General features: G+C 60.5%; 1 protein-coding gene across 15 annotated transcripts in view; it reads right to left on the bottom strand.

Moving 5' to 3' along the window:
* Positions 1 to 645: 645 nt before the first annotated feature.
* Positions 646 to 25948, bottom strand: part of LOC144214570 (plectin-like) — a 32100-nt gene continuing 6797 nt past the window's right edge. For 4 of the 15 annotated variants that reach the window (XM_077743064.1, XM_077743069.1, XM_077743070.1 and 1 more), the window contains 33 exons: positions 19940 to 20001; positions 19091 to 19180; positions 18833 to 18868; positions 18300 to 18377; positions 18104 to 18196; positions 17331 to 17497; positions 17094 to 17209; positions 16889 to 16995; positions 16686 to 16805; positions 16519 to 16614; positions 16313 to 16440; positions 15789 to 15882; positions 15478 to 15632; positions 15033 to 15345; positions 14814 to 14891; positions 14577 to 14738; positions 14386 to 14490; positions 14209 to 14304; positions 14019 to 14144; positions 13789 to 13941; positions 13504 to 13658; positions 13265 to 13391; positions 12940 to 13123; positions 12798 to 12818; positions 12310 to 12467; positions 12043 to 12215; positions 11838 to 11976; positions 11342 to 11698; positions 11128 to 11211; positions 10956 to 11060; positions 10779 to 10877; positions 8053 to 10617; positions 646 to 7971 (listed from right to left, as the gene is read on the bottom strand). In XM_077743064.1, the coding sequence (XP_077599190.1) occupies positions 1645 to 7971; positions 8053 to 10617; positions 10779 to 10877; positions 10956 to 11060; positions 11128 to 11211; positions 11342 to 11698; positions 11838 to 11976; positions 12043 to 12215; positions 12310 to 12467; positions 12798 to 12818; positions 12940 to 13123; positions 13265 to 13391; positions 13504 to 13658; positions 13789 to 13941; positions 14019 to 14144; positions 14209 to 14304; positions 14386 to 14490; positions 14577 to 14738; positions 14814 to 14891; positions 15033 to 15345; positions 15478 to 15632; positions 15789 to 15882; positions 16313 to 16440; positions 16519 to 16614; positions 16686 to 16805; positions 16889 to 16995; positions 17094 to 17209; positions 17331 to 17497; positions 18104 to 18196; positions 18300 to 18377; positions 18833 to 18868; positions 19091 to 19180; positions 19940 to 20001 (12869 nt within the window). In that variant the 3' untranslated portion in view covers positions 646 to 1644. Of the gene's footprint in view, positions 7972 to 8052; positions 10618 to 10778; positions 10878 to 10955; positions 11061 to 11127; positions 11212 to 11341; positions 11699 to 11837; positions 11977 to 12042; positions 12216 to 12309; positions 12468 to 12797; positions 12819 to 12939; positions 13124 to 13264; positions 13392 to 13503; positions 13659 to 13788; positions 13942 to 14018; positions 14145 to 14208; positions 14305 to 14385; positions 14491 to 14576; positions 14739 to 14813; positions 14892 to 15032; positions 15346 to 15477; positions 15633 to 15788; positions 15883 to 16312; positions 16441 to 16518; positions 16615 to 16685; positions 16806 to 16888; positions 16996 to 17093; positions 17210 to 17330; positions 17498 to 18103; positions 18197 to 18299; positions 18378 to 18832; positions 18869 to 19090; positions 19181 to 19939; positions 20002 to 20772; positions 20951 to 21801; positions 22049 to 23852; positions 23979 to 25374; positions 25480 to 25948 lie in introns of those variants that run through there. The other 11 variants (XM_077743068.1, XM_077743074.1, XM_077743080.1 and 8 more) reach the window with 9 other exon arrangements.

Raw genomic sequence — 25948 nt, 5'->3', positions numbered from 1 at the left:
TTTGGGTCAAATAATCAGCCGTGTCCAAAACCTCCCTAAAAGCAATGACAAAAACTCAAAGGCTCTGCGCTGCGTAAAAGCTGTTATTCGTCATGGCTTTTGACTGGACACGCGAGATCATTGGCCAGGAGTTAAGAGAAGAAAAGTTAAGAAAAGAAAAGAAAAAAAAAGGGCTTACGTGTCTCTCTCGGCAAAAAAAGCTCAACGTGCAAAAGACTTCCCCGGAAGGCGATTTCATTCCGTGATAGAGACGTTCCTGAGGTGTGGACAATTCTCCAGAATTAGCCAGGAACGCCGCCGCCGCCACGCCTTTCAGATGACATCCTGAGCTGATTTGAACATGTTCTTTCGGGCGAAGCGCAGCGGGATTGCTTCCCATTCTTGGCCGCTTCCTTTCAACTCCCACTTTGTCTCTGAAAACAAAAGCAAAAAGACACAATCTGGAGTGGTTACTTCTTAGCTGCGCTTTGGAATGACAGACATGACCAATGACAACTGTACCTTTGGATCAATTTCCCATTGCAGCCACCGCCAGCCACTTCAATACAACGGCATGACGTCATCACGTCATACGTCAAGGTTACTTGGAAATGGGCCTTCTTCGAAAAATCAGTGTCAGCCAAAGGAAAGAAGAAAACAAAGACATTCTTTCCTGTCCTTGTTTATTTACAGAACGGGGGGTAATGGGGGGGGGGGGGGTGGACATTACAAGTGTGTTCCTTCCAAATACACCACCTTCAGATATAGGCTTCAAATCCCTTTGCTGCATCATCACGCGAATAATAATAGGAATAATACAACAAATGATTTCAAGGTTACAACCCCATTCCCGTTGACTATTTCTCTTTTCCTAATAATCATGCAAGTCCCAAATATAGCGCGTAGGAAAATAAAAGGATATAGGCTAGCTCGTCGTTGGGCTACGCTTTACGGGGGGGGGGGCATTTAGCCACCCCCCAACAAAAACAACAACAACAAAAAAGAGCTAATGGCTTGCAGCAGTGAGTGCGTACAGTCGCCTCATGATTAACCTTGGCGAGCGTTTCAAAAGGGATTGGGAGATCCGTCCCGTCGTGCAAAAGGTCAACGGTTCGTCTCGGCGGGACGTCTTGTTTTGCGGGAGGCACTTTGAGGCTTTTTCTAATGTCCGGGGGGGGGGGGGGTTAGGGTTAGTCAGCACATCGACTTTTGCATACATTGGCGCTGGGGTGGGGTTCAGGGTTTCCCGGTCAAGGACCACGCGCCAGACTTTCTTTTGGGTGGATCCAGTGAGCCGGCGGCCGTCACTTTGGCGTCAAGAGTCCACGAGGTCCCATTAGGGGTGTGGCTTGGTCTTTCGGCGCATTGGAAGCTATCGTTCTCCCTTGAGCTCAGAAGTCCGGTCTTTGGTTGCTAAGTCAGGTCAGGAAGGTGGTCGGTGCAGGCTTTGGGAGTGGTGCCGGAAACGGTCCAGGTTTTAAGAGTCGTGTCGGGATCCGGCCGAAGTAGTGACCGGGGGGGAAAGCCGGCCGGAGCTTCTGCTCGCCATATATATATATATATATTCAAAGGCAGGACTCCCTTTCCTCTCTCTCTCCTATCCAATGTACTCTTGCCGGGGGATAGAGATCAGCAAAGGTGGGGACAGCCCACTCTCCAGCCTCCTCAATAGCGGCGGCCGTAGCTGGGCGATCCGTACGAGGGGGAGGAGGAGGAAAAGGCGGTGGCGGCGGAGCCGGCGCCGCCGGCGAAAGACGATCCGCCGGCGTCAAAGCTGCCTCTCCTGGAGCCCGACCTGGAGCCGGTCCTGGAGCCCGAGCGCGAGCCGTAGGGACTGTACGGGCCCTTGGCCGACTGGGACGGCGACTGGGACGACGCCTCCAGCAGCCGCAGACCGCTGCCCTCCTCCAACATGCTCCTGTCCAAGGCCTCCTTGTAGGAGATCTTCAGCTTGCTCTTGGGGCAGGTCAGGTACTTGGAGTGCGCCTTGACGTCACGCAGCTTCTGCGCCGTGCGGGCGTCCAAGGTGCCCTTCTTCAGGGCCTGCTCCAGCGACACCCTGCCGGCCACCTCGGGCTCCAGCAGGCCGCCCGTCAGGTACTGGACTTCCAGGAAGCGCTGGCCGGCCTCGTAGTAGAGCCAGCCCTTCTTCAGCGCCTGCGCCGCCGACATTTTGCTCTTGGTGCGGGGGTCCTCGAAGCCGTTGCACGCCTTCTGCGCCAGGCTGATGCGGTCCACCATCACCTTGTCCACCAGGCCCCTGGCCATGGCGTCGGCCACCGAGAATTTCTGCCCGCTGTGGGGGTCCACGATGCCGCCCGTGCAGGCCTGGGCCTCCAGCAGCCTCTGCCCGGTGATGTTGTCCAGCAGGTTCCTGCGGATGGCCTCCGTGACCGACACCTTCTCCAGCGTGTCCGTGTCCAGGATGCCGGCCACGGGGCCGCTCTCCTCCGCCGGGTCTTCCCAGGTGTCGGTGGCGGAGGCGGCGGCGGGGGAGGCGGCGGGGCTGGAAGTGTAGGAGGAGGTGGAGCCAAAGGAGGACGAGCGCGAGCGGACGCCGCCGCCGCCGCCACCGCCGGCGGAATTTCCCGACAGCATGTCGGCAAAGTCGCCGATGGACAGCGTCCCGGCGCGGTACCGGTCCAGGGCCGACTTGTCGATCAGGCCGGCGCCCAGGGCCTCGTCGATGTCGTACTGGCGGCCGGACCTCCTGTCGATGATCTTGGACTTGACCACGCCGTCCGACGAGGTGCTGGTGATCTCCTCCCATTCGCACTCCTGCTCCGCCAGCTCCAGGTAGGTCTGCTGGTCGATCAGGCCTTTCTGGTAGGCCTCGTACACCGACATCTCCTTGCCCGTCTCCGGGTCCACGATGACCACCCGCCGCTTGCGCACCGACGACTTGGAGGAGGTCTTCCTCTCGCGCTTCTTCTCCTTGAGCGGCAGCAGGGCCAGGCCCGTCCGCGGGTCGCTCACGCACCTCCCCAGGAGCTGCAGGTAGGTCAGGTTCTCCTCCGTGTTGGGGTCGAAGAAGCCCTTGGTGTCGTCCGACGGGTCGGTCAGGACCCGGTTCATCTCCCGGTCGAAGAGGGCGCGCTCGTAGGCCTTCTCCACCGGCAGGCGGACGCCCTCCAGCGGGTCGATGATGCCGCCGGTGGCGATCTGGGCCTCCAGCAGGCGGATGCCGTGGTCTCTCAGGATCAGCTCCTTCTTCATGGCCTGGAAGAGGGAGATCTTGCCGCCCGAGTAGGGGTCGCCGTAGCCCGTGACGGCGCGCTCGGCCGACAGCAGCTTGTCCTCGAACTCGGGACCCACCAGGCCGGCGGCCACCGCCCCCCGGACGTCCAGCTTCAGGTTGTGGATGGGGTCGATGACGTGCCCCGTGGCGGCCTGGGCCTCCAGGAGCTCAAAGGCCGTCCCCGGGCGAATCATGTTCTTCTTCATGGCCTGGTAAATGGACAGGCATTCTTTGGTGGATTCCACGTAGACGCCGGCGATGCAGCTGTCGCCCTCCAGGTACTTTTTCAGCCGCCGGCTGACCTCTTCCACGCTGAGGCTGCCCCGGCCCAGCCGGTCGTAGGTATTTTGGTCGATGATCCCCAAGCGGACCAGGTCCTTCCCGCCGACGTTCTTCTGGACACCCGGGAAGAGAATACTCCTGTCGGCCAGGGGCAGCAGCAGCATCTTCACGTGGCCGTCGCCATCGCCGTCGCCGTCTTTGTGGGCTCGACACCGCTTCAGAAGCTCGCCGTAGCTCAGCTTTTGGTCCGTGGCGGGGTCGACGTAGCCGGCGTCGGCCCCGGGCTCCGATATCCTGTCCAGCGTCTCTTTGTTGATGTAGCCGCGTTGCATGGCCACGTCGGCGGGGAGGCGGAAGTAGTATTCGGGGTCCACCAAGCCGCCCGTGGCGTGCTGGGCTTCCAGGAGCCGCAGGGCGTAGTCCTCGGGGACCAGCCTCTTCTTCATGGCCTGGAAGAGAGAAAGCACCTTGCCGCTGTACGGGTCCTTGAAGCCCGTCACCGCCCTCTCGGCGGAGAGCAGCTTGTCGTGGACTTCGGGCCCCACCAGCCCTCGCCGCACCGCTTCGTCCACCGTCAGGAGTTGCTCCTTGGCCGGGTCCACCATGAAGCCCGTGGCCGCCTGGGCCTCCAGGAGGCTCAGGGCCACTTCGCCTTTCAGGTGGCCCTCGTTCATGGCCCGATAGATGGCCAGCCCGCCGCCGGGGGCGTCCGAGGCCACGCCGGCCACGCCGGCCACGCCGGTCACGCCGGCCACGCAGCCCGTGCCGAAGAGGTAGCGCTTGACCGAGGGCGTTTCCATCAGCTCGCCTACGCTCATCTTGTCTTCCTTCAAGAGCTGGTAGGTGGCCGGGTCTACGATCCGAGCGGCGTACAGCTCCTCCACGGTGACGCGCCGGCGGATGATGTCGCACCAGGTGCCCGCCGCCGCCGCCGGCGTGGGCTTTGCGCCCTCCCTCTGCTCCATGATTTGGATGATGATGACCAGCATCCGCTCCTTGGTGATTGTGCCCAGGCGGTACTGCTCCAGCAGGCGCCGTCGCTCCTCTTCGGGAAGCGCCTGGGAATTCAGGACTTCCCAGAGGGTGCTGGCGGTCTGGCCTCCGCCGCCGCCGCCGCCGCCCCAAATCTGGGGGGGAATCTCCACCGGAGCGTCGGCCAGCTCCGCCCGAGCTTGCTCCTCGGTGTACCGGTACGACTCGGGGGCGGGGGGATCGGCCAGCGGCAGGTAGCACAGACCCGAAGTGGGGTCCTTGACGCACTTCTCCAGGAGGCGCTGGTACGTGACGCGCCCCTCGCCGTCGTCGGGGTCGGCGAAGCAGCGGACGTCGTCGGAGCCCCGGCCCAAGGATTGGGCCAACCGCCGGTCGAGCAGGCCGCGCCGGAGGGCCACGTCGGTGGGCACGCGGTGGCCCGCCAGCGGATCGATGAGGCCGCCCGTGTGGAACTGGGCCTCCAAGAGGGGGATGGCGTGCTCCCTGGACACCAGTCGCTTCTCCAGCGCCTGGAAGAGAGAAATGGGAGCGCCCGTGTAGGGGTCCTTGTAGCCGCCGGCGGCCGCTTTCTCGGCGCAGAGGAGCTTCTGGTGTAGCTCCGGGCCGAGCGCTCCGGCCCTGACGGCGTCGTCCACCGAATACTTGGCGTTCTGGACGGGCTCCGCGATGGATCCGGTGGCGGCCTGGGCTTCCAGCAGCGCCAGGCCGGCGGCGGGCGGCAGGAGGCCCTTTTCCAAGGCCCGATAGAGGCTCATCTTCTGCTGGCTCCCCTTCACCACCACGCCGTCCACGCGGTCCGTGCCTCGCAGGTAGCGCCCCACGGCGGGCTCTCGGCTCACCTCCTGGGGAGTCTTGGCGCCCGTCTGGAGCTGCTCAAATGTGGCCGGGTCAATAATGTCGGCGTCCATCAGGGCGCGGGCGGAGACGGCCTGCCTGAGTCCTTGGAAAGGAGGCCCTTCCTTTTCCATTTCCTTTTCCATTTCCTTTTCCATTTCCTTTTCCATTTCCTTTTCCATTTCCTTTTCCTTTTCCTCCACGATGGTCACGACAAGCCGCATCAGCGTTTGGATGGTGACGTGGCCCGTTCGATACCGGCGAATCAGCTCCAGCCTCTTCTCCTCCGTGATGTACTCGGAGGTGATGACTTCCCACAGGGTGACCTTTCTGCCCCGGAATGCTCCGCAGTCCAGCTCCAACGTGCTGCGGCTCAGGGCTTCTTTGCTCTCGGCCTCGGCCGGCGGCGCGGCTGGCTCCTCCTCTTTGGCTCCCGGAGGCCGGGGCGACGGCAGGGGCAGCAGTGGCAACAGGGGGAGCCCGCTTTCCCAGACGCATTTCTCCATCAGCTGGGCGTAAGTGGCCTCCTCCAGCGTGTCGGGATGGAGGAAGACCCTGGCCTCCTGGGTGTCGCCCTTCAAGATGTGCTCCGTCTCCCGGTCCAGGTAGCCCCGTTTGCAGGCCACTTGCTGCGGGAGGCGGTAGCTTTTGAGCGGGTCCACGATGCCGCCCGTGGACAGCTGCGCCTGCAACAGACGGATCCCGTGGTCCCTCTTGACCAGACCTTTGTTCATGGCTTCCAGCAGGGACACCGTCTGGCCCGAGTAAGGGTCGGCGTAGCCGCCGACGGCCCGCTCGGCCGACAGCAGGCGCTCGTGGAGCTCGGGCCCCAGCAGGCCCAGCCGGACGGCCCGGTCCACCGAGACGGCCCGGTCGGCCCCGTCGGCCGAGGGGTCCAGCACCCAGCCGGTGGCCGCCTGGGCCTCCAGGAGACGGACGGCCGCCTCGGGGCAGAGGAGCTCTTTCTTGACGGCCCGGTAGAAAGGCATCTTCTCCCGGGTGACGGGGTCCAGCAGGCCGGCGATGGCGGGCGTTCCTCGCAGGGCTTTCTTGACGGGATCCATCTGGGCCAGCTCCCGGACGGTGACGGTCCCGTGGCCCAGTCGGTCGAAGAGGTCCTTGTCGATGACGTGGGAGTCCAGGAGTTCGCTGGGGTGCACGGGGCCCCTGAGGCCCTTCAGCAGCAGCTCTTCCTTCTCCTTCTCCTTGGCCTGGGCCACGGTGATGACGATCTTGATGATCTTCTCCACCGTGATCTTGCCCGTCTTGTACTGGCGGATCAGGTCCTTGCGCTGCTCCTCCGTGAAATACTCGGAGTTGATGACTTCCCAGATGGTGACCGTCTTTCCCTTGAACCTGCCGAAGGGCACGTCCACCTTGGCCAGGCCCAGGGCTTCCATCATCTCGGCGTCCGTGCGGTCGTCGGCGGCGGGGGCGCCGTGGGCGGCGGGGGCGCCGTCGGCGGCGTCCACCCGGCCGTCCACGGGGAGGATGCGGTCTTCGGCCTCGGCGCCGTCCACCCGGCCGTCCACGGGCAGGATCATCAGGCCGGACTCGGCGTCCCTGGTGCACCTGTCCAGAAGCTGCTTGTAAGTGAGGGCCTCTCGGGAGACGGGCTCCTCAAACGGCTTGAGCTGGGCCATTTGCTCATTGGTTTGGGCGTCAAAGTGTCCCTGCCGGTAGGCCGTCTGCAGCGGGACCCGGTGGCCGTTGACGGGGTCCACGATGCCGCCGGTGGCCAGCTGCACGTCAAGCCACCGTGTGGCCCGCTCCTTCTCCAGCAGACCTTTCCGCATGGCCTGGAAGAGGGAGATCTTGTCGCCCGTGAAGGGGTCCCCGAAGCCCGTGGCGGCTCGCTCGGCCCACAGCATCTTCTCGTGGAGCTCGGGGCCGATCAGCCGCTCTTTGACGGCCTCGTCCACGGAGAGGAGGCGGTTCTCGACGGGCTCCACCATGTAGCCGCAGGCCGCCTGAGCCTCCAGCAGGGCGCCGGCCGTTCGGGGCGCGATGCGCCCCTCTGTCATGGCCCGGTAGATGCTGAGCTTCTCCCGCGAGGGGGTCAGGACGGCGCCGATGCAAGCGTGGCCTTTGAGACACGCCTGCATTTTGTCCGTCTTGGCCAGCTCCCGCGGCGACACTTTGCCCTTTTTCAGCCTGTCCAGGTCCTTCTTGGTCAGGACGCCGATGTCGCGGAGCCTCTGGGCGGGGACCTTTTCTCGGATTCCGTCGAAGGTCCAAGACGGAGCCGCGTCGTCTTTCTTCTCGCCGTCGGGCTCGGAGCCGTTGAAGGCTTTCTGGGTGGCGAGCGAGACGTCGGTGGGCCGGCCCGCGTGGTCCTTTCCCCGAGACGGGCTTCCTTTCTTCTCCTCTTCCGACTGCTTCTCTGGCTCCTTCATCTCCTTTTGCAGCAGCTCCATCCGCTCCCGGAGCCCGTTCCTCTCGTCCTCCATCGCCTTGAGCTGGCCTTCTCGCTCCTGTTGGAGAGCCCGGGCCCCGTCCGCTTGGTCCTTCAACTGTTTCTCCAGCCTCTGCTTCTCCTCTTCCACTTGCGTCTGTCTGGTCAATAGCGAGTCCTTCTCCGCCAGGAAGCTCTTGCGAAGACTGGCCTCCTGCTGTCGGAGTTGCTCTTGGCGCTCCAGCGCCATCTGGGCGGGGGACGGAGAGAGAAGCAATGAGCCGAGGGCGGGCGACTCTCGGGACTCTGGACGCTCGGCGGGGTCACGTACCTCTTTGGAATGTTCCCGTTGCTCCTCGGCCTTCTTCTTCAGCTCCTCCCTCTCCTTCTCCAGCTCAGCGACGGCCGCCCGGAGGAGGTCGGCCTCCCGGCCGCTCCGCAGCCGCTGCGTCTCCAGCTCCTGCAGGCCGGCCCGGGCGGCCTCTCGGCGCGAGTCCTCCAGGGCGGCCCGGGCCTCCTCCGCCTGCCTCTGGAAGTCCCGGGCCGCCTCCTGCGCGTGGGCCAGCTCTTTGAGCCGGAGCTCTAGTTGCGCGGCCCGCTCGGCCGCCTCCCGCCGCTTCTCCCGCTCGGCCTCCAGCGATTGGCGGTGGGTCTCCGTCTCCCGGTCCAGCTGTCGCTGGACGCGTTCTTTGTCCTCCAGCAGCTTGTGGGCCTCCTCCGCCAGCCGGGCCTCCTCCGCCAGCTGCTCGGCCCTGTCCCGCTCCTCTTGGAGGAGCCGCTGGTTCTGGCTCTCCATTTCCACTTTGAGCTTGAGGAGCGCCTCCGTCTGGATCCGGACTTTGGAGAGCTCCTCCTCCACCTGGGCCTTCTGCTCCAAGGCTTGGCCTTTCTCGCCCCGGACCCGCAGGAGCTCCTCGTCCAGGAGCGCCTTCTGCCGGTCGCTTTGGTCCAGCCGTCGCCGGACGTCCTCCAGCTCCTTTTGCAGCAGCGCCTCCCGCTGGCCCGCTCTCTGGGCCTCCTCCCCGTGGCGCCGGGCCTCGGCTTGGAGCCGCGCTCGCTCCGAGGCCTCCTCCAGCTCGAGTTTCTCGGCGTGCGCCTGGGCCAGGGCCCGTTGGGCCTCCTCCTGGCGGTGGGCCTCCTCCTGGCGCCGGGCCTCCTGGCGCAGCAGCGCGGCCTGGCTCTCCGCATGCTCCGTGGCCTTTTGGGCCTCCCGCGCCGTCTGCCGGGCCTCCTCCAGCTCTTCCCGGAGCTTGTCCAGCGCCAGTCGGCCCTCTCGGTTCTGGTCGAGGACCTCCTGCGCCCGGAGCTCGGCGGCGGCGCACTTTTGCGCGGCCTCCCGGGCCAGGAGCGCCTGTCGCTCGGCGTCCCGCTCGGCCTCCTGCCGGCGGCGGTCGGCTTCCTCCGCCTCCTTCTTCGTGGCCTGGAAGAGCGGATCCACCTCGCCGGCGGACGGGTCCTTGCGGTGGAGTTGGGCCCCCAACAGCCCCCTGCTCACGGCTTCGTCCAGCGTCAGGAGTTGCTCCTTGAGCGGTTCCTGGGTGATGTCGGCGGCGGCGGCAACGGCGGCGGCGGCCTCCTTTTCCTTCTCCTCGGCCTCCTTCCGTTCCGCGTCCAATCGCCCGAGCTCCCGGGCTTCCTCCTGGGCTCGGCGGGCCACCTCCCTGGCTCGCTGCAATTCCCGCTCCAGTTGGGCTTTCTCCTCGGAGAGCTTCCGGACGGCGATGCCCACGAGGCGGATCTCCTCCTCGGCGGCCTTTTTCTGGCCGAGAGTTTCTCGGACGACGGCTCTCTGGCGCTCCAGTTCGGCGTCGGACGAGCTCTGCAGTTGGCGCATCTTCTGGTCCACGTCCTCGGCCCGATCCTCCAGCAGCTTCCTCTGGGCGGCTTGGTCCTCGGCCAGCGTTTTCAGTTCCCGGTTCTCGGCCTCCCGGGCCCGCAGGGCGACCTGGGCTTCCGCGGTGAGACGGGTGGCCTCCCGGATGGCCGCCAGCTTCTCCTGGAGGAGCTCCTCGGCCTCGGCCCGCTCCCGCTGGGCCCGGTCCAGGGCTCCGTCCCGGGCTTTTTTCTGGGCCTCCAGTTCCTCCCGCGCCTCCTCCCGGGCTTTGGCGGCCTCCTCTCGCAGGCGGACCACCGTGGCCCGCTCCTTCTCCAGCGACTCCTCCAGCTGGGCGGCCCGTCGGTCCGGGGAGGCGCCCTGCGGCGGGGCGGCCCGGCTCTTCACCGGCATTTCCTCGGCCAGCTGGAGCCGGCGGCGTGTCTCTTCCTCGGCCTGCGCGAGGCGTCGCTCGGCCTCCTCGGCCCGCGCCTTGAACTTTTCCAGGTCGTCCAGGGCCTTCCGCTTCTGCTGGCCGGCCTCCTTCTCGGCCCGGGTCTTGCGCTGGAGCTCGTCGCGGGCCTTCTTCTCCTTCTCCGTCTCCTGGGCCAGCCGCGCCCGCAGCGCCTCGGCCTCCTCCAGGGCGCTCCGGCGCAGTTCCTCGGCTTGGGCCGCCCCCTGGCGGAGCCGGCGCAGCTCGTCGTCGTCGCCGCTCTTCTGCTGGACGCTGGTCTCCAGCCGGAGCCTGAGGAGGCGGATCTCTTCCTGGATCCCGGTGCGCTCGGCGAGGGCCTCCTCCAGCTGCGCGTCCTTGCTCTTCATTTCCTCCTCCGCCTGGCTCTGGATTTGTCGCAGCTCCCGCCGAAGGTCCTCCTCCTTCTGCCTGTCGGCGTCGGCCGCCACGTCGCGCCGTTTGCCCGCCTCCTCTTGCGTCTGGAGCCGGAGCCCCAGGGCCCGGGCCCGGTCCTCGGCCCGGGCCACGGCCAGGGCGTTGGTCTCGGCCAGCCGCTTTTGTCCGTCCAGCTGGGCTTGGATCTCGGCCAGCCTCTTTCGCTCGGCCTCCTTCAGCCTCTCCGACTCTTTCTGCGTGGGGAGACAGACGGCCGAGGAGTTTGACAAAAGGGACGGACGCGCGGCAGAAAAATAGCGGCTCGCTCTCGACGGAAAACAAAGCGTTGGTTTTGGGTTGACAATTCACGTCGGCGACGGTACTTTTATGTCTGGCGGCAGCTGGTGACAGATACCTGGTCGTCTTGCAGGCGTCGGCGCGAGTCCCCGATGAACTTGATGTACTGGCTGACCAGCGTCAAAAGCTCGCCGTAGCGCGTTCTCAGCGTGACGTACTGCGGGAGACGCCAATCAAGGGGTTGGAGTTGCCGGCCGGCCGGCGCCCGCCTTGGTTTGCGGCCGCCGAGACTCACCTCTTGGATGATGTCGTCCGAAGCGCACTCCATTTTGGGCTTCTTTGCCGGCGAGGCGGGGGCCTCCTGCAGGGCCTGGTAGGTCAGCAGCAGGAGCTCGTAATCCTGAAAGGTCAAAGCGTCAGTGCCCCCCCCCCTCAAGCGTCAGTCCCACCCGGACTCTGGTACCCACCTTGACCGAGTCGATGTAGTCTTTGGCGTTCTTCTGGCACTTGTCAATTTTATCCTTGTTCTTCTCAATCTCGTCCAGAATTTTCTGCGTGCGTGGAGAAAGAGGGTTGGAGCGCCACTCCAGCGCCACTCCAGCGCCACTCCAGCGCCACTCCAGCGCCACTCCAGCGCCACGCTCCCGGAACTTCCGAAAAAGGACATCCCGTAAAACGTACCTTCTCCTCCGCCAGTTGCTCCTTGAGGGCCGCCTGGTCGGCGGCGGGCAGCGCCTGGACTTCCTCCTGCCGTCGCTTGGTGTCGGCCAGCCAACGCACCAGCCACTCGTAGCTCTGGCGGTAGGCCTTCGTGCGGCGCCGGAGCGAGTCCAGCTCCCGCTGCCGCGCCTCCAGCTGAGCCATGGCCGCCCCCCAGCGCCGGCGCAGGTCGTCCGCCCGCCGGCGGCAACGGTCCAGCTCGCCGTCGCGCTCGCTGTGGACGCGCGTCATTTTGTGCTGGAGGGCGGTGGCCAGCTCCAGTTGCTGGCCGAGGCGGTCCAAGGCGGCCCGGTCCGCTTCCGACTCGGCCTGCATTTTCTGTTGGGGGGAGAGAGGAGGGGAAAGGGTCACGGTTGAAGCTGGTGGCGGTGGCGGTCTTTACACACGAGCGCGTGCGCCGCCGCCGACGACCATATCAAACAAGGCAGCCTCGTCGCGCCCTTCTTTCTGGACCGACCTTGATCTGGCTCTGTTGTCTCTCCGCCTCCTTGTCCTCGGTGGGAACTTTGCAGACTTCCAGCAGACGGCCCTCGTAGCTCTCCAGGGTCTCCTCGGCGTCCCCCGTGCTCCTGGTCACCCCGTCCAGGGCCTTCAGCCTGAGAAACGGCGGCAGAAGGTGAGCCTGACCCCGGGCCGCAGACGCCACGGGCGGGGACACCCACTTCTCCAGGTAGACGGAGGACAGCGCGTCGACACGCTCCATCTTCTTCTGCGTGGCGTCCAGTTCCGAGCGCAGCTGGGGGTCGGCGCCGGAAGGCGAGAGCAGAAGTTCCTCCGCCTTCTCCGCCGTGGAGTTCAGTTCCTGCTTCAGGCCTTCCAGCTGGCTTTGGACTTTCTGTGGGCGGGAATTCAGTGAGTGGTTGAGCCCGGACGTCCGTCCGTCCGTCAGTCTCTCTCTCGCTCTCTCTCTCTCTCTTTGGGATCTTCACCATCTGCTCGCCGGTCTTCAGGGCGCACGCTTTGAGCGGTTCTTTGTCCGCCAGCTGGCGGAATCGCGTCAGCGTTTGCTTCTCGCAGCCGTCCAGCCTCAGGCGCAGCTCCTTCAGCTTGCTCAGGTAAAGCCCGCTGGCCGATTGGTCCCGCTCTCCTGGTGGGAGGAAGGACAAAAGTCGGCGTTTCCCTTCCGTCCCCCAAAAATACCGTCAAGGGCGGCGGCTACGGGATGAAACGTGCCCTTCATTCCCGTCAAATCATCAAAGAGTGCTGAAATGACGTCATGCGCCAGCGACTAGACGTGAACATTCAAAGCCGTGACCATTAGGCCGAAACTCAGGAAAGAGGATGATTGGTGAGGAACAACCACAATGGGGCGGCACGACGCCGTGCCATCCCGCCTCGACGACTCACACACACACACACACACACACAATGTACACGAACACGGGAGACGGTGACGAGACGCCGTGGAGCAGCTTACCCGTCTCGGGCGGCACGTGGCCTGAAATTTGAAGGCCAAAGTCAATGTACGTCAACCACGTGTTTGCTGGAGCCGTGTGTGTTAGGGTCTTAAAAATGCCAATTCCAGATGGCGCTCTGACCAGAGTCAGTCAGCGGCTCACCTTGTTGGGCGGCGCCGAGCAGCGCGTTGTAGTGGCGGTTGGCCTGCTCGTAAGTGGACTCCACCTGCATGCGGTCCTCGGCCCCAAAGGACGGCGAGTCCTGGCTGTCCCTGAGGAAGTCCTGGTAGTGCGTCTCCAGCTTCCTCAGGGCCAGACGGTACTCCTCCACCGTCAGCGTCTTGAACTGACAAAAGACAGACAGACCCGCTTCCGATGACTTTGGAAAAGAGGCTTCCCCTAAGGCCCCGGAGGCGTGGCCTCGGTCTAAACCGCGCTAAACACGCCAAAAGATATTCTCCACGTTTAGGGCGGCGCCGGACGTTACCATGGAGATGTTCCAGCTCCTGATGAGGTGAATGTCTCGCATGAGGTACTGCCAAGACAGGAGGCTCCTCAGGTCCACGGACAAGCTCTGCCACATGCTCTGCAGCTTCTGCAGGTCGCCTTCCAGCCTGGGAAGGAGCCACAAGAGCGGGTCGGCACGTGCATGCCGTACGCCCGGTACGGCATGCGCGTGCCGACCCGCTCTTGTGGACGGACGGACGGCCGACCCGGCAGACTCACCCGCCGACGCCGTTGACGGCGTCCTTGTTGGTGGGCGGCACCACAAAGCAGATGGACGGCACCGTGGCCTCGCTGCCCTCCCGGTTGAGCACTCGCCACTTGTAAGGTTGCGAGTTGTTGAGTAGGGCGCACTCGTCCCCGCGGTGGACCGTAATCTGAGAGGGACAAAAGTCAAGGTCCGACCTCCGTGGCGGGCTTCGGAAACAGGGACGGGCGGCTCCTAGCCGTATTATGACCAGCCGGAGAAGCTTTTAGGAGGAGAGCACTTCAGAGGTGGGTACGTACCTCCGCTTGCTTAAAGTCGCAGACGGCCCGAACGGGCAGCTTGTTCTTGATGGCGGTGGCCGGGTTGCGCGGCTTCAACTGCACCAGCGTCTTGGCTCGCCGCCTCAGACCTTCCAGGTGACTTTGGAACTGGCTCAGCTGCTCTTTGTCGTCCTGCGGGGAGAGCGTCGGGCGCTCAACGCTCATCGGGCCCTTTCCCCCCACGGAGCGCCGAGGAAACGTCCACGTACCTCGGCGTCCCGAAGGAGGTCCTCCAGCCTGGTGACGGTGACGGAGCGCTCGCACGTGTACTTCCGTTTCATGGCCTCCCGCGTCTTCTTCAGCTTGTCCTCCGCCTCTTTGACGTCGGCAAAGAACTGCCACGAAAACCGACGCTCGGATATTGCCCCCTCCAAAAAAGAGGTGAAACGACGGAGCCACCTGGAAGTAGGCGGCGTTCTCCTTGAGGTGGCTCTCGATACAGCAGCACAGCTGGAGGATCCAACTCCACTGAGTTTGCAGAGCGGCGCTGAAGGCCTGCCGAAGTAGAGCGGATCCGTCGGCGCCGTCCGCGAGTGAGCGAGCGCCACGCGCAGCCGAGGGGGGGGGGGCTCTCACCTCCACGGTCTCCCGGCCGGGGTGAGCGTCTTTCAACAGCTTGTCTCCCATCACCTGGGCGGCGCTCATCTTCTTCTCCCGCAGCTCCAAGTCCCGCACCAGACCCTGCCGACGGAGGAAGCGGTTCGACTTGGGCAGTTGCGCGCGCTGGCTGGCTCCGTCAGTCGCCCGCCGCCCCGTCCGGGCCTCACCGCGTAGTTGTCCTTCTTGGCCGCCACGTTGGCGTTGCGCTCGCTCCAGTCGTGGTTGACCTCCTCCTCCTCCTTCTCGTTGAGCCACAGCAGTTCCTTGGTGGCGGCGGCCACAAAGGCGTGCAGTTGCTCCAGGTGGCGCAGGCGCGCCTTGGACGAGTTCTGAGCGCGGGAGCCAGGCGTCAAGCACGCGTCCGGCCGCAAAAGCTACGGCGGGAGGGCCCGGTCTCTGCTCACCAGGAGATTTGCGTACTGCTGCTCCAGTTGGCTCAGGTATTCTCGGTAGGCCGCCTTCCCGGCGGGCGAGATCTGATTCTGCGCCGTCCAGAGTCGGAGGTCAGGCGGGCGGGGGGGCGGTTAAGCGGCGGGAGGTTAAGCGGCGGGCGGTTAAGCGGCGGGCGTTTAAGCGGCGGGCGGTTAAGCGGCGGCCGCAACTACGCCACGCAGAGTACCAACCTGGTCGGCTTTGGCCCGCTCCACCTTTGAGCGGAACTCCTCCACCGAGAGGTGCAGTCCCCGGTGGCTGCCCAGGTGCGACTCCACGGCGGGCAGGTCGGCGCCCCACTGGCCCCGCTCCACGCGCCCCCGGTTCTCCTCCACCCAAGCCAGCAGGTCTCGGACGTAGCGGAGCGTCCACTCGTCCGGCTCCGGGCGCGGCCCGGCCGGGGCCTGCTGCCGGGGGTGCACCTGCACCAGGCTCACGCCCGATTTGAGCCGGAGGTTGTACTCGCTGCGCAGATTCACCAGCCGTTCGTGGAGGTGGTACACTCTGGAATGGGGGTAGGTGGGGGGTTGGGGGTTTAAAGGTAGTTTTCAGACATCTAGACACACTAGATCTATTATCTGTAGAGCACAGGAGTCTGACACCCTTGCTCTATACATATCCCGTATCTAGACACACCTGCGGTACATTTGCTCGGCCTGAAGGTGGCGCCCAACTTTGAGCGTCTTCACGTCGTCGAAGAGGAAGCCAATCATGCCCTCCGCCTTTTCCAGGTCGCCTTCCATCTGGGCCGCGTGCTGGGCGGGATTGCCGGAGGTCAACAGCCGCACGTCCTGCCGTGGCAAAGGGACCTTTTGTTTTTGTCCCTCTAAAGGCCACTTTTGAATACGCTCCCGTCATTCCGCGGACAATCAATTGACGTCGACTCGGCACCCTTTTTTTGGGTGCGTTTTGCCGATTCCCCACTTTTATTTTTGCCCATTCCTCACCGTTTGCAGGAGCGCCTCCGCCTGGTTGAGCTGCTCCTCGCACACGGCCGACTCCATCTGCACTTTGCCCACCATCCTCTGGAGTCGCTCCAACCTGCCCGAGGGAGAGAGAAAGAGGAAGCCGGTTTGAAAGGAGGTCCGGCCGGAGTGGAGAGCGCACGGGCCGAAGGCGCTTACTCCGTCCCGGGACGGCTTAAAAATTTGTAAACGTATCCTTGATGCATGAAGGCCATGACGGAAACGGACGGAAACGAACGGGCGGACCGACTGACGCTAGCACTCGACTTTCCACTTTCTCCCCAAGCGGGAAACGGAACAAATGAGCCCGACGCTCGCTCAACTTGTGATTGTATACACGCGCGCGCGTTGGGATGACGACGACGACGGCGGCGGCGGCGGCCTTTGCCCGCGGCGAGCCGGCTCACGCGCTTCCCCACGATTTTCCGGCCAAAGTGAGTCACGCTCTGGTGACTTTCTTTCTCTGGGAGGAGTAAGACGTTACGCTATAGTCAAGGGCCAGCGACCTCTCAAACTCGGTCCTCAGGAGGCGCTCCCGCTCCAAGATGGCCACGTGGAGTCGACCCCATTCCTTCTCCACGTCCAGCGGGTGGCAGCCGGGCGGCACCTTGACGCGGCCCGCCTGCACGGCACCCTGAAAAGGCAAAGGGCCGGCCGGGTTGAGCTCCGAGAGCCACCTCGCGTGACCTCACGTGACCTCGCGTGACCTCACCTCAAAGCTTTGGAAGATGTGCTTGGATCGGTTCTTGTCGGCCTCCTTGGCGGGGAGCTCCGTCTCCTTGAACTTGAGGAATTGACGCCACAGGACCTGCGCCGGGACGCACGCGGTCAAGCTCGACGAGCCCCCCCCCCCCCTTGACGAGTTGGGGGCGCGGCTACCTCGATCTCCTCGTAGCTGGTGGGGAACTTGCGCTCCTCAAAGACCAGGATGTGGTGTCTGATCCACTGCAGCAGCGCCGTGACCAGGTCCTGGTATTCTTGCCAGCGCAGCTCCAGCTCCTGCCGGGCCGGACGCTCAGATTCGGAGGCCGGCCACCACCGCGGCGGTCGGGACGGCGTCGGTCGACGGGATTCGCGCTCACGTTGGCTTTGACGCCGTCCTGAACGTCGGGCACCCGGGGCATGGCGTCGTAGAGCGACGACACGTAGGTGATGACCGATTTCTCGTCGGGTTGCGCCACGTCCACGTCTGAGGAAAGACAAAGGTTGGCAAGGGCGTCTGTCCACCCGTCTGTCCACCCGTCTGTCCACCCGTCTGTCCACCCGTCTGTCCGTCCGGCTCCTCACCTTCGGGGTCCAAAAGCCTGGTGACGCCCAGCTCGCGCTCGGCCACGCTGAAGGCCTGCTCCAGGTTCTGCTGGTTGCTCTGGCGGCTCACTTGACTCATGTCGATGAGGTCGGGCCTGTTGACCAGAGCAGCTTTTGCCGTGAGCGTACCTTCACGTCGCCGGCTTCTAATTTTGCCGCCCGGCAAATGCGGCCGTCTCCGGAGTGTCCTTCTTTTTTTTCTTTTTTTTCCCGGACCTGTGTTTGTGGACGATGGCGTTGAAGAGCTTGCCGTCCCTCCAGTTGCTGGTGAAGTTGTCGCAGCGCAGACCCTGGTATCCCTCCACCATCCTCTGGGACCAAAGCAGCAGCCGCTCCTTGGCCGTCATGTCCTCCGACTGGCCGTTCACCTGGATGTCGGAGATCTGAGGAGGGCGAGAGGACGCCGTCACAATGGCGGGCTCGCGGGCGCTAGGCCAAAATTCCAAAAAAAAAATGGCTCACGGGGGAATGTTTTCTCCGGCAAACGGCACAAACAAAGCCAAATGTCCAAGTGTGGTCAAAAGCCAAGCCATTGTTTGGCACAATGGGCCAGACGCTTGGATTGGACGACTTTGCGTGCGGGTTTTTACCACTCTTTCTGGGCTTTTTTGACGCGTGGCCAACTCTCACTCCTCTTTTTTTTCTTTTTTTGAGAAGATGGGGAAACCCGGGCAGAGTGACTCAGACGGTGAATGGAAACAAGACCTCCACCCACTTCCCTTTTTCTATATTTTTGGATGCCAGAGCTTGAAAAGACGCCAGGCTAATGACAAATGTCAGCCGGGACCAATTGCGGCGGTTCCCCGCGCAACACGCTACGCCTACTCGGCTTCCCTCCGGCTTCCCCCATGGGGCCGAGGGAAACGCCGAGTCACACGGGAAAATTCCATCCGTCCATCCACCCATTCACAGCGCCGTGACCGAGTCAAAGACGGGGAAACTGTCCCAAGATGGGCGGTGTGTGTGTGTGTGTGTGGCCCGTCGCATACCTGGAAGTGCAGGATGATGGTCCAGATCAGGCCCAGGGTCAGCTTGGGGTTTCCGTCGGTGATGTCGTCGTTCCTGATATTGACCAGCTTGACCTGGGGAGCGGCGGAGAGGAGGGAGGGAGGGAGGGAGGCGCTTGGGCTCATTTTGCTCATTTGGGGCGGGAGCCGACAAAAGGGGCCGGCCTTCTTTTCCCACCTGTCGCCGCTTGAGGAAGTCCAGCGCCATCTGAACGTTCTGCAGCTTGTGGAAGCGCATGCGGCCCTTCTCTCGCGGCTGAAAGAAAGCAAAGGCCGGGCTCAGTAAAGGCCGGGCTCGGCAAAGGCCGGGCTCGGCAGAGGCTCCCCGACCCGGACGCCACGGCTCTCCGCTCATGAAAATGCGTCCACCCGAGTCCGCCCGTGACCTTTGACTGCCTCGGGTGGAGCGTGGAATGGGGGGGAGAGGGGAGGAAGGAGGGAGCGTGGAATGGGGGGGGGGGGGGGGGGGGTAAGCCCAGCAAAGCAAGTCAACATATTGGCACTCCATTTTCATTTGCATCCCATGAAATGACAATTCCAAATATTAAAAGGAATTTAGTGAGAGACTTTAACAGCTGCACCCAATGAAGGCTTTGTTTGTTTTTTTTCTCTTTTTTTTTGGGGGGGGGGGGGGGGGGTGGATCGGTGGGAATGATGGTGGTGCGTTGACACATGCCACGCCACGCCACCCCACGTCGCAACAACACTCACCATGCGACCGTTCCTCATTGGGTCACGTTCCCTGGGCTAGCACGACAAGAGCGGGGTTGGGGTCCAGGAGGGGAAGGTTTAAGGTGGTTAGAGCAAAACAAAAAGAAATATGAGTTGGCGGCCAACAATAAAAATTAGTCAAACAAGAGACATGCCACACCAAGCTACAACAAGGGTTCAAAAGAGAAAGCGGGGGGGGGGGGGGGGGGGGGGGTTGCCGGGGAAGAAAGTAGGAGGTCCGGGTCAAAGGCCACTCACCAGGGTCTCTCCCGAGAGAACCTCCAGCAGGGAGATGAGGTTGTGGCCATCTCGCAGGTCCTCGTACAGGTCGCTGACATGTCGCTGGGCCTGAGGGAAGGACGGCGTCTCGTCACCATTGCCCGTAACACAATAATAAATACGCACGCCGTCGACGGCTGGTTAGTCCGTGGGCCTTCCCAAAATGGACATGCGCGTGCGTGCGTGTGTGGTGGCCGGACCGGAGCGCCACATTAGCCGCAATTTGGGTGTCAAGCGGGGGGGGATGCGCGCCACTACACTCCAAGGCTTCCAAGTACTTTTCAAAAATATATTTGCACTGTTACTTTGAGGCTGACAAAACCAGAGCCTACCTCCTCCACCTTCCAATGCTGGTAAAGGAAAAAAAAAAAAAGAAAAAAAAAAGTCAAAAAATGAACCAATCCATAACAGACTTTCCATGGTGGACTTCCCCAACACTAAAATAGCACAACAGGGCCGTACGTGAGCACGAGGGATGACGCACGCCGCCGCATTGTACCCAGTATGATCTTTTTTTTCCGTTTGTTTGTTTGTTTGTTGGTTGGTTGGTTGGATTGGCCACAGAGAAAGAAAAGAAAGAAAAGCCTGCCTTTGCCGTTCATGGGACCGAGAACGGGTGGACTGTCACAAGACACTGGCCCTTACACTGGAATCATTCATTTGCTTCCTTTTTTTTTTAATGACACGTTGGCCAGACATCAAAGAAAGGGCAAAATGGTTGTTCCCCATGACACACACAGAAAGAGAGAGAGAGAGACACGCATTGCGCTCACGGAACATTGGCCACCATCTGGAGACCAAGTGTGTGTGTGTGTGTGTGTGTGTTACCTTGACTAAGTGCTTGTTGACCCATTTGGTGAAGGTCTTCTTCTGAACTCGGTCGCGTTCATCTGCAGAGGGGGGGGAATTAAAAAAAAACATTAAACATTTTAAAAGAGAAGCGTGCTGATCTAACATTGGAATCACCAGGAGTCAGATAGATACTAAATGCCAATTGGATGATGAATTGATTGGAATCAACATGTTTTATAACAAAAAGAGAGAGAGAGAGAGAGTGAAATAACAGCTGTCACGGCGCACATCACGACATGTTTGATCCCGCGCATACATTCCCCCTTCCGCCGAGAAATGTGGAAGATGGCGTTATCAGCATGACAGACATTCCTCTGATGAGCGAGCGCAGCGTCCCTCTCTTCTTTCTGGTTAAAAGCCATTTTTGGTACTAAAGGCTGATTTCTTCTACCGGTCAAAATGGCCTGAATGGAAATCAATGCACAGTGCGCTTTATGATCAATCAGGAATGTGAATGGAAATACATTTGCGGGACTTTGCACGATAGCATTCTTTTTCGCTATCATTCAATTTCGGCATTTTTTGAACATTTGGCTTTTGTCATGGATAACTTGATTCATCCCGTATGTATCCCGCAAAACTACATTTGTAAAACTATTCTTTTCCTCCATATAAAGATAGAAAGGCCGTACATTAACATAGCAAAAGTGCCAGATTTGAACGCCAAATGAAGACAAAATAGTTGAGTTGAGTTGTCCTGCAAGTTGGTGACAGACAAAGGGGAGGCGCCTGCTCAAAGGCCACAACGATATCATCATCATCATCATCATAAACAGGCCAATTGTTTTGCCTTCCCCGCACGGCTCTACCTTTTCTGCTGTCCGTGGGCCGCAGTTTGGCGCGGTACGGCGAGCCTTCCGCCGTGGAAACGTTATCGCCGGACAAACTATGGGAGGAGGACGCCGCCGATTTGGGCTCCATGCTAAAAATGCTCGGCCAGAAGAGGACGACGACGACGACTCGAAAGCGAGTGTGCGAGTGCGCGAGTGCCTCCCGCTGCGCTGGCCTCAACCTCAGCCTCTTGCCTCTTGTCACTCCCTCCCCGCGCTGGCTTTTTCTTCCCCACGCGCGCGCAAAAAAAAAAGAAAAGAACGGGGAAAAAAAACTGCCCGGAGGAAAGCGAGACGCCCTTCCGAAGTACTTCCACGCCCCGACGTGTAGGACACCAGATTAGTGAAAAAAAAAAGTGCCCGTGGAATAGTTTGGAGACCACTGCACTACACCATCCATCCATCCATCAACACCTCATCTCCCTCTAGCGGACATCCCTTGCCACGACATGCCTGCGGCCTGGAGGAGAAAGGGGCGGGGCACGGACAGTCGGGTTTGGGTGGTAGTCATGGTAATACAGTGAAAACAGTGGTCTGACGGGCCAAAAACAGGCAACCGCAAGCAGCTTAGAGAGAGAGAGAGAGAGAGAGAGAGATTTAACAATAAAAGTGCATGTGAACGCAAATGACATCTCCGTGCCTAACATTCATTCCAGGCAGCGATGGCTCAGTTTTTCCCGCCTGGTCAGGCTGAACGACAAATAGAACATTGATTTCAAAAAAGAGAGAAAAATGCGCCCAAAGAAGAGTGCCTTCAAAAGAGCTCAAGCACACTGGTTAAACATTTTAAAGTGAGCAGACAGGTTGGTTAGCCTCACTACTAAAAGCAAAAGACGCCATTACATTTAACATTTGACTTCAATTGGAAGCAACAACAAGCCCTCAATTAGTCGGTCCCCGGACATCCCGAATCCATCCCAGAATGGGAGGATAGGCTGGCCCCGGCCGTCATGTGGCTGGACACGCCCCCAACGCCCCCCCCCCCCCCCCCCTCCGGCACAGTCCTACCTATGCAGCACATGCGGCGGTAGAGGTACGCTCCCATTCGCTCGCGAGTCATCTCGTGGATCAAATCCACGGTGCGGTACGTCAGGGTGGATTTCACCACTTCCATGTCGACGTGGGCGCCGCCGCCGCCGGCAAAGCCCCCGCCGGAGTGTGTTTTGCCGCCGCGACTGCCTTTTGTCTCTACGCGAACTCCGTGAAGGAAGGGGAGGAGAAGAAAATAAAGTGCGCTGGGTTTCCAATTGCACTGCACTCAAGTCCAACCCCCTCCCGTCCATGCGTTCAACGGCCGCGCGTAAAAATGTCCACTTGTGCAATGCGCACGCGCCGCTGCCGCCGCCACCGCCGCCGGCTATTTTCCAAACACCCACCCACTTTTTTGTTTGTCTCTTTTGAAACGCCTAGTACTTGCATAACCCACCCACCCAGAAGTCCAATGAAAGCCAGAGCACTTTTCCCAGAATCCGAAATAAGTGTCATTCCACTGGTTTCCTCTTAAAAAAAAACCAAGACAACTATCAAAGAAGCAAAGTCAAAGCAAAAGTTTAAGTCGAAAAGTGCAGTAAAGTAACAATACATAGGAGAATGATCAATTCTAAATCTTGCCAATCAAATGCTCATTCAGATGAAGTTATCTTCAATGTAAAGAAGATTTGGTATTTTGTCAAGGTCAGTGGGGTCATGCGATACATTTAGGCTCCGGCGGCCATGTTTGCGACAGCTGCGCATTCTAAATAAGTCGCGGGGGACCGGCTGGCACCCTATTTCAACTATTGTTGTCAAACTTTGTTTTAGACCTCGCAGTCAACGGGAAAAGCCAAAGCTGGGCCTATCTATCTACTTTTTAGATGGGGGGCCGGCCCTAAAAAAAAAGGGAGCAAATCTTTGCTGAAATCCGAGCCTAGCCGGATTTCACAGAAACCGCTGTCTCGTGGTGGAAAAGATGAGTCAGCGCCGCCACGGTTTCCTATGCCAGCCCCACCAAAATGGCACGCTTCCTGTCTCATTCCGCAGAGCTGCTTTCGATATGATTTTTTTTTTTCTTCGTGGTAACCCGTCAACAAAGGAACATTGTTCTTTTTGGGTGCGGCAAAAAAAAAAAAAAAAGCGTGCCACTCCATCCAGTCTGTCATTATCCAAAGCAAAACGCAGAGGCAGCCACCGACGGAGCGGCGCTTTTGGGTGCGGCTCCACGGCCGACACCAATCCTTTTTTTTAACTTGGCCACGAAGAATGCTTTGTTTTTTTTCCCTCGTGGCTTCCAAGATACGACAAGCGCCAGTGTCAACTTTTTGCCAGTTTGTTTGTTTGTTTGTTTTCTTCCAAAAAGTGCCCTCTAAGTCCAAGGCACCTTGGACTCGAGAGGACACACACACACGTACGCAAATCTTAGTAATCATTATCCAGCGCTATCAAATTCACAGGCGAGAGCAAGATGGCCGCCGGCTGTAACGTGACGCTTTGTCCAGTGCAAACGGGCAGAGTGTTGACACGGAGCTTTAATATTTGCACCTCATTTTACAGTCTGGACAGCTTCCTTCCGAGAAGCAAAGGTTGGGATACGGAAGCAACCGCCGTCGTGACACGCAAGCAAGCGAGCGAGCAAGCGAGCGAGCCAGCAACCCGTGGCGATGCTTTCCAATCAAATGCCAAAGAACTAAAGGCCTTTGGTTTCCTTTTCCGAGATAAAAGGGATTGGAATGGATTCAAAAAAAGCTCGAGATAAAAATGTGGATCGTCCAAAAAAACTCCAACGGCAGACATTTGGCTAGGCACACCTTTGTTGTCACGTCAACACGCCCAAATGGGAAGGTTGCCGAGAAATGCAAAACCGGGGGCCCCGCCTCCCGCGCGGCATTCGTGGGGTTAACTCCGGCGCCGTCATTCCACAGGAAACACAGTCGCGGAAAGACAGGGGGGGGGGGAGAGAAGAGGGGGGGCGTGCAAGTAACGGCAGACTAGATCCCAGAGCGCGGGGAAGGACGCCGTCGAGGACGGAGCCGGCCAGCGTTGGCCGAGCGGGGAAAAGAAAAAGTTTGCGCCACGGCGCTTACCTCGCTTGCGGCGCGACCGGCGGCGCCAAAGCAACAGCAAGGTCAACAGGTGGCCCGCCGCCACCAGCGAGGGGAAGACATTTCCTGGGGGGCTGGCCGGCATCGGGTCTGCCTTACAACTGCGGACACCGCGGGGCTTTGGACCGGAGGGGGGGGGGGGGGGGGGGACCGGTTTCTCGGGGCGGGGCCACAGACAGACAGGTGAGGAGGGAGGGAGGGAGGGAGGGAGGGGGCGGGTTTTAGGGGTGTGGTGCCATCCGGGCAGTTTGCAAGTCGCAGCCAAGTCCACGCTACCTTTTCAAAGAGAGAGAGAGAGAGTGGAAAGAGGAGCGTGCTTGCCTGCTACTTCAACGTCCCTCCCTCCCTACCTCCCTAACTCACTCCCTCCCTCACACTTAACTCTATACCTCCTCTTCCCCACAATGATAGCAGACAAGAGAGCTAGGTTGTTTTGGTCAGAGACTCACAAGGAGTCCACATGTCCATCGGACTCCAGTCAAACACACAGCAAGTCATCCACGTCATTATCATTCGGGGAAAACCTTCTCTCTGCCCAAAAGCATTGGGAAATTTTGCCATGTCAAGTCATCCCTCCACTCCGGCCGGGCCCAAGCGGGCCCTTAATAAAACATGGACTTGTAATAAAAAGAGAGAGAGAGAGAGAGAGAGATGGGCAGGTCTGAAAGTTTCCAAAGCCCCGTGGAGCCGCCGCAGTCATCATGTGAAGATGACTCTTTGCTTCCTTCACGGCCAAGACAAGAGCCCATTATCCCGGCTCTCGACAAGGGCCATCTTCAAAGAGACGGACGGAGAAGGGGGCGTGGGCACGGCCAATATCCATTGGCGGAAGCAGGGAGGCGTTGCCCGGCCAGAGGACGCCGTCGCAATGACCAGACCAAAGACGCGGCGCAAAATAGTTCAAGTGTTTGCCAGGGTACGGCGGCTCCCTTATCGCCTTTGGGGCCAGTCGCTACGGCGACGGGGAAACAAATAAGACAACCAACGGGCCCAAGATGGTCGGCCCCAGTGAGCCGTCTCTAATGGAAATCGCATTTTGCAAATGACAAAGTCATAGGGACTTAGTTGCTATGGACATGCTAAGATATGGCGCCATTCATTTTGTTTCGGGCTTGGAAATGCCCCGTGATTGGTTGCCAACCTCTCTGGCCAAAGTTAGAATCCCCGTGGAGAGAAGTTCAACTGATGACAACTGAAGGAATCAGTGGTCGACAACGGTTAGAAAAATACTTTTTTTAAAGGACAAAAAAAAAAAATACTTGTCCCAAATGTGGAGCAAAAGTTTTCAGGGGCAGCACGACAGATGTGTGGAATTCCCGCCCCCTGGCCGCTCCCCGAGGGAGGAGTCGGCGACGGCTCCCACACGTGCGACGTACATACGGGCGGACGGATAGACAGACAGACGCTCGGTATCCCCAAAGGCCGGTGGCCGAGCGAGGAGCATGTTTTTCAGGCCAAAGAGTTGACATGAAGGAAGCAAAAGAGGAGCAAAAGAAGAACATACCGCCAGGAGATCTGGGACAAACGCAGCAGCACAAATCCATCCTGCCTTCTTGCGCGCTCGCCACTTTTGGACAAAAATCCTCCTCGTCCTCCTCAGACCTGACCTCTCCACATTATGTCTTCTAATCACAACCCAATGGGGAGGCGGAGGCGGATGGATTGGAGGGAGGGATGGAGGGAGGGATGGAGGGAGGGAGGGAGGGAGGGAGGGAGGGAGGGAGGGAGGGAGTGAGGGAGGCCTGGTAGGGTATGGCAGGGAGGGAGGAAAGGAGGGAGGTTTGGGAGAGCGTGAGAGGAGGGCGCTAGGGAAAATAACGGCTTCCAAAAATAAAAAAAAAAACAGCAAAAGCTTGGGCAACGAGCAAACGCTGTGAGCTTAGTGGAAAGAGCATCTCATGCGTGCTGCTTGGCCCGGCTGGATGGCTTCCATGTGTAGCAGGAAAAGAAGAAAAAAACTTGCACAAAGGACGGAAAAGTACTCTGACAAAGAGGCCTCTGTGGAGGTCGTAAAAAAAAAAAGAAGAAGGGGAAAAAAAGACAAAAAAAATATGAGCTGCGCCCTCTCCGCCCGCGTG

The sequence above is a fragment of the Stigmatopora nigra genome, chromosome 21 (assembly GCF_051989575.1).
Source record: "Stigmatopora nigra isolate UIUO_SnigA chromosome 21, RoL_Snig_1.1, whole genome shotgun sequence".
Lineage (NCBI taxonomy): Eukaryota > Metazoa > Chordata > Actinopteri > Syngnathiformes > Syngnathidae > Stigmatopora > Stigmatopora nigra.
Note: the sequence above shows the minus strand (reverse complement) of the source record. Positions and strands in the feature narration are given on the sequence as shown.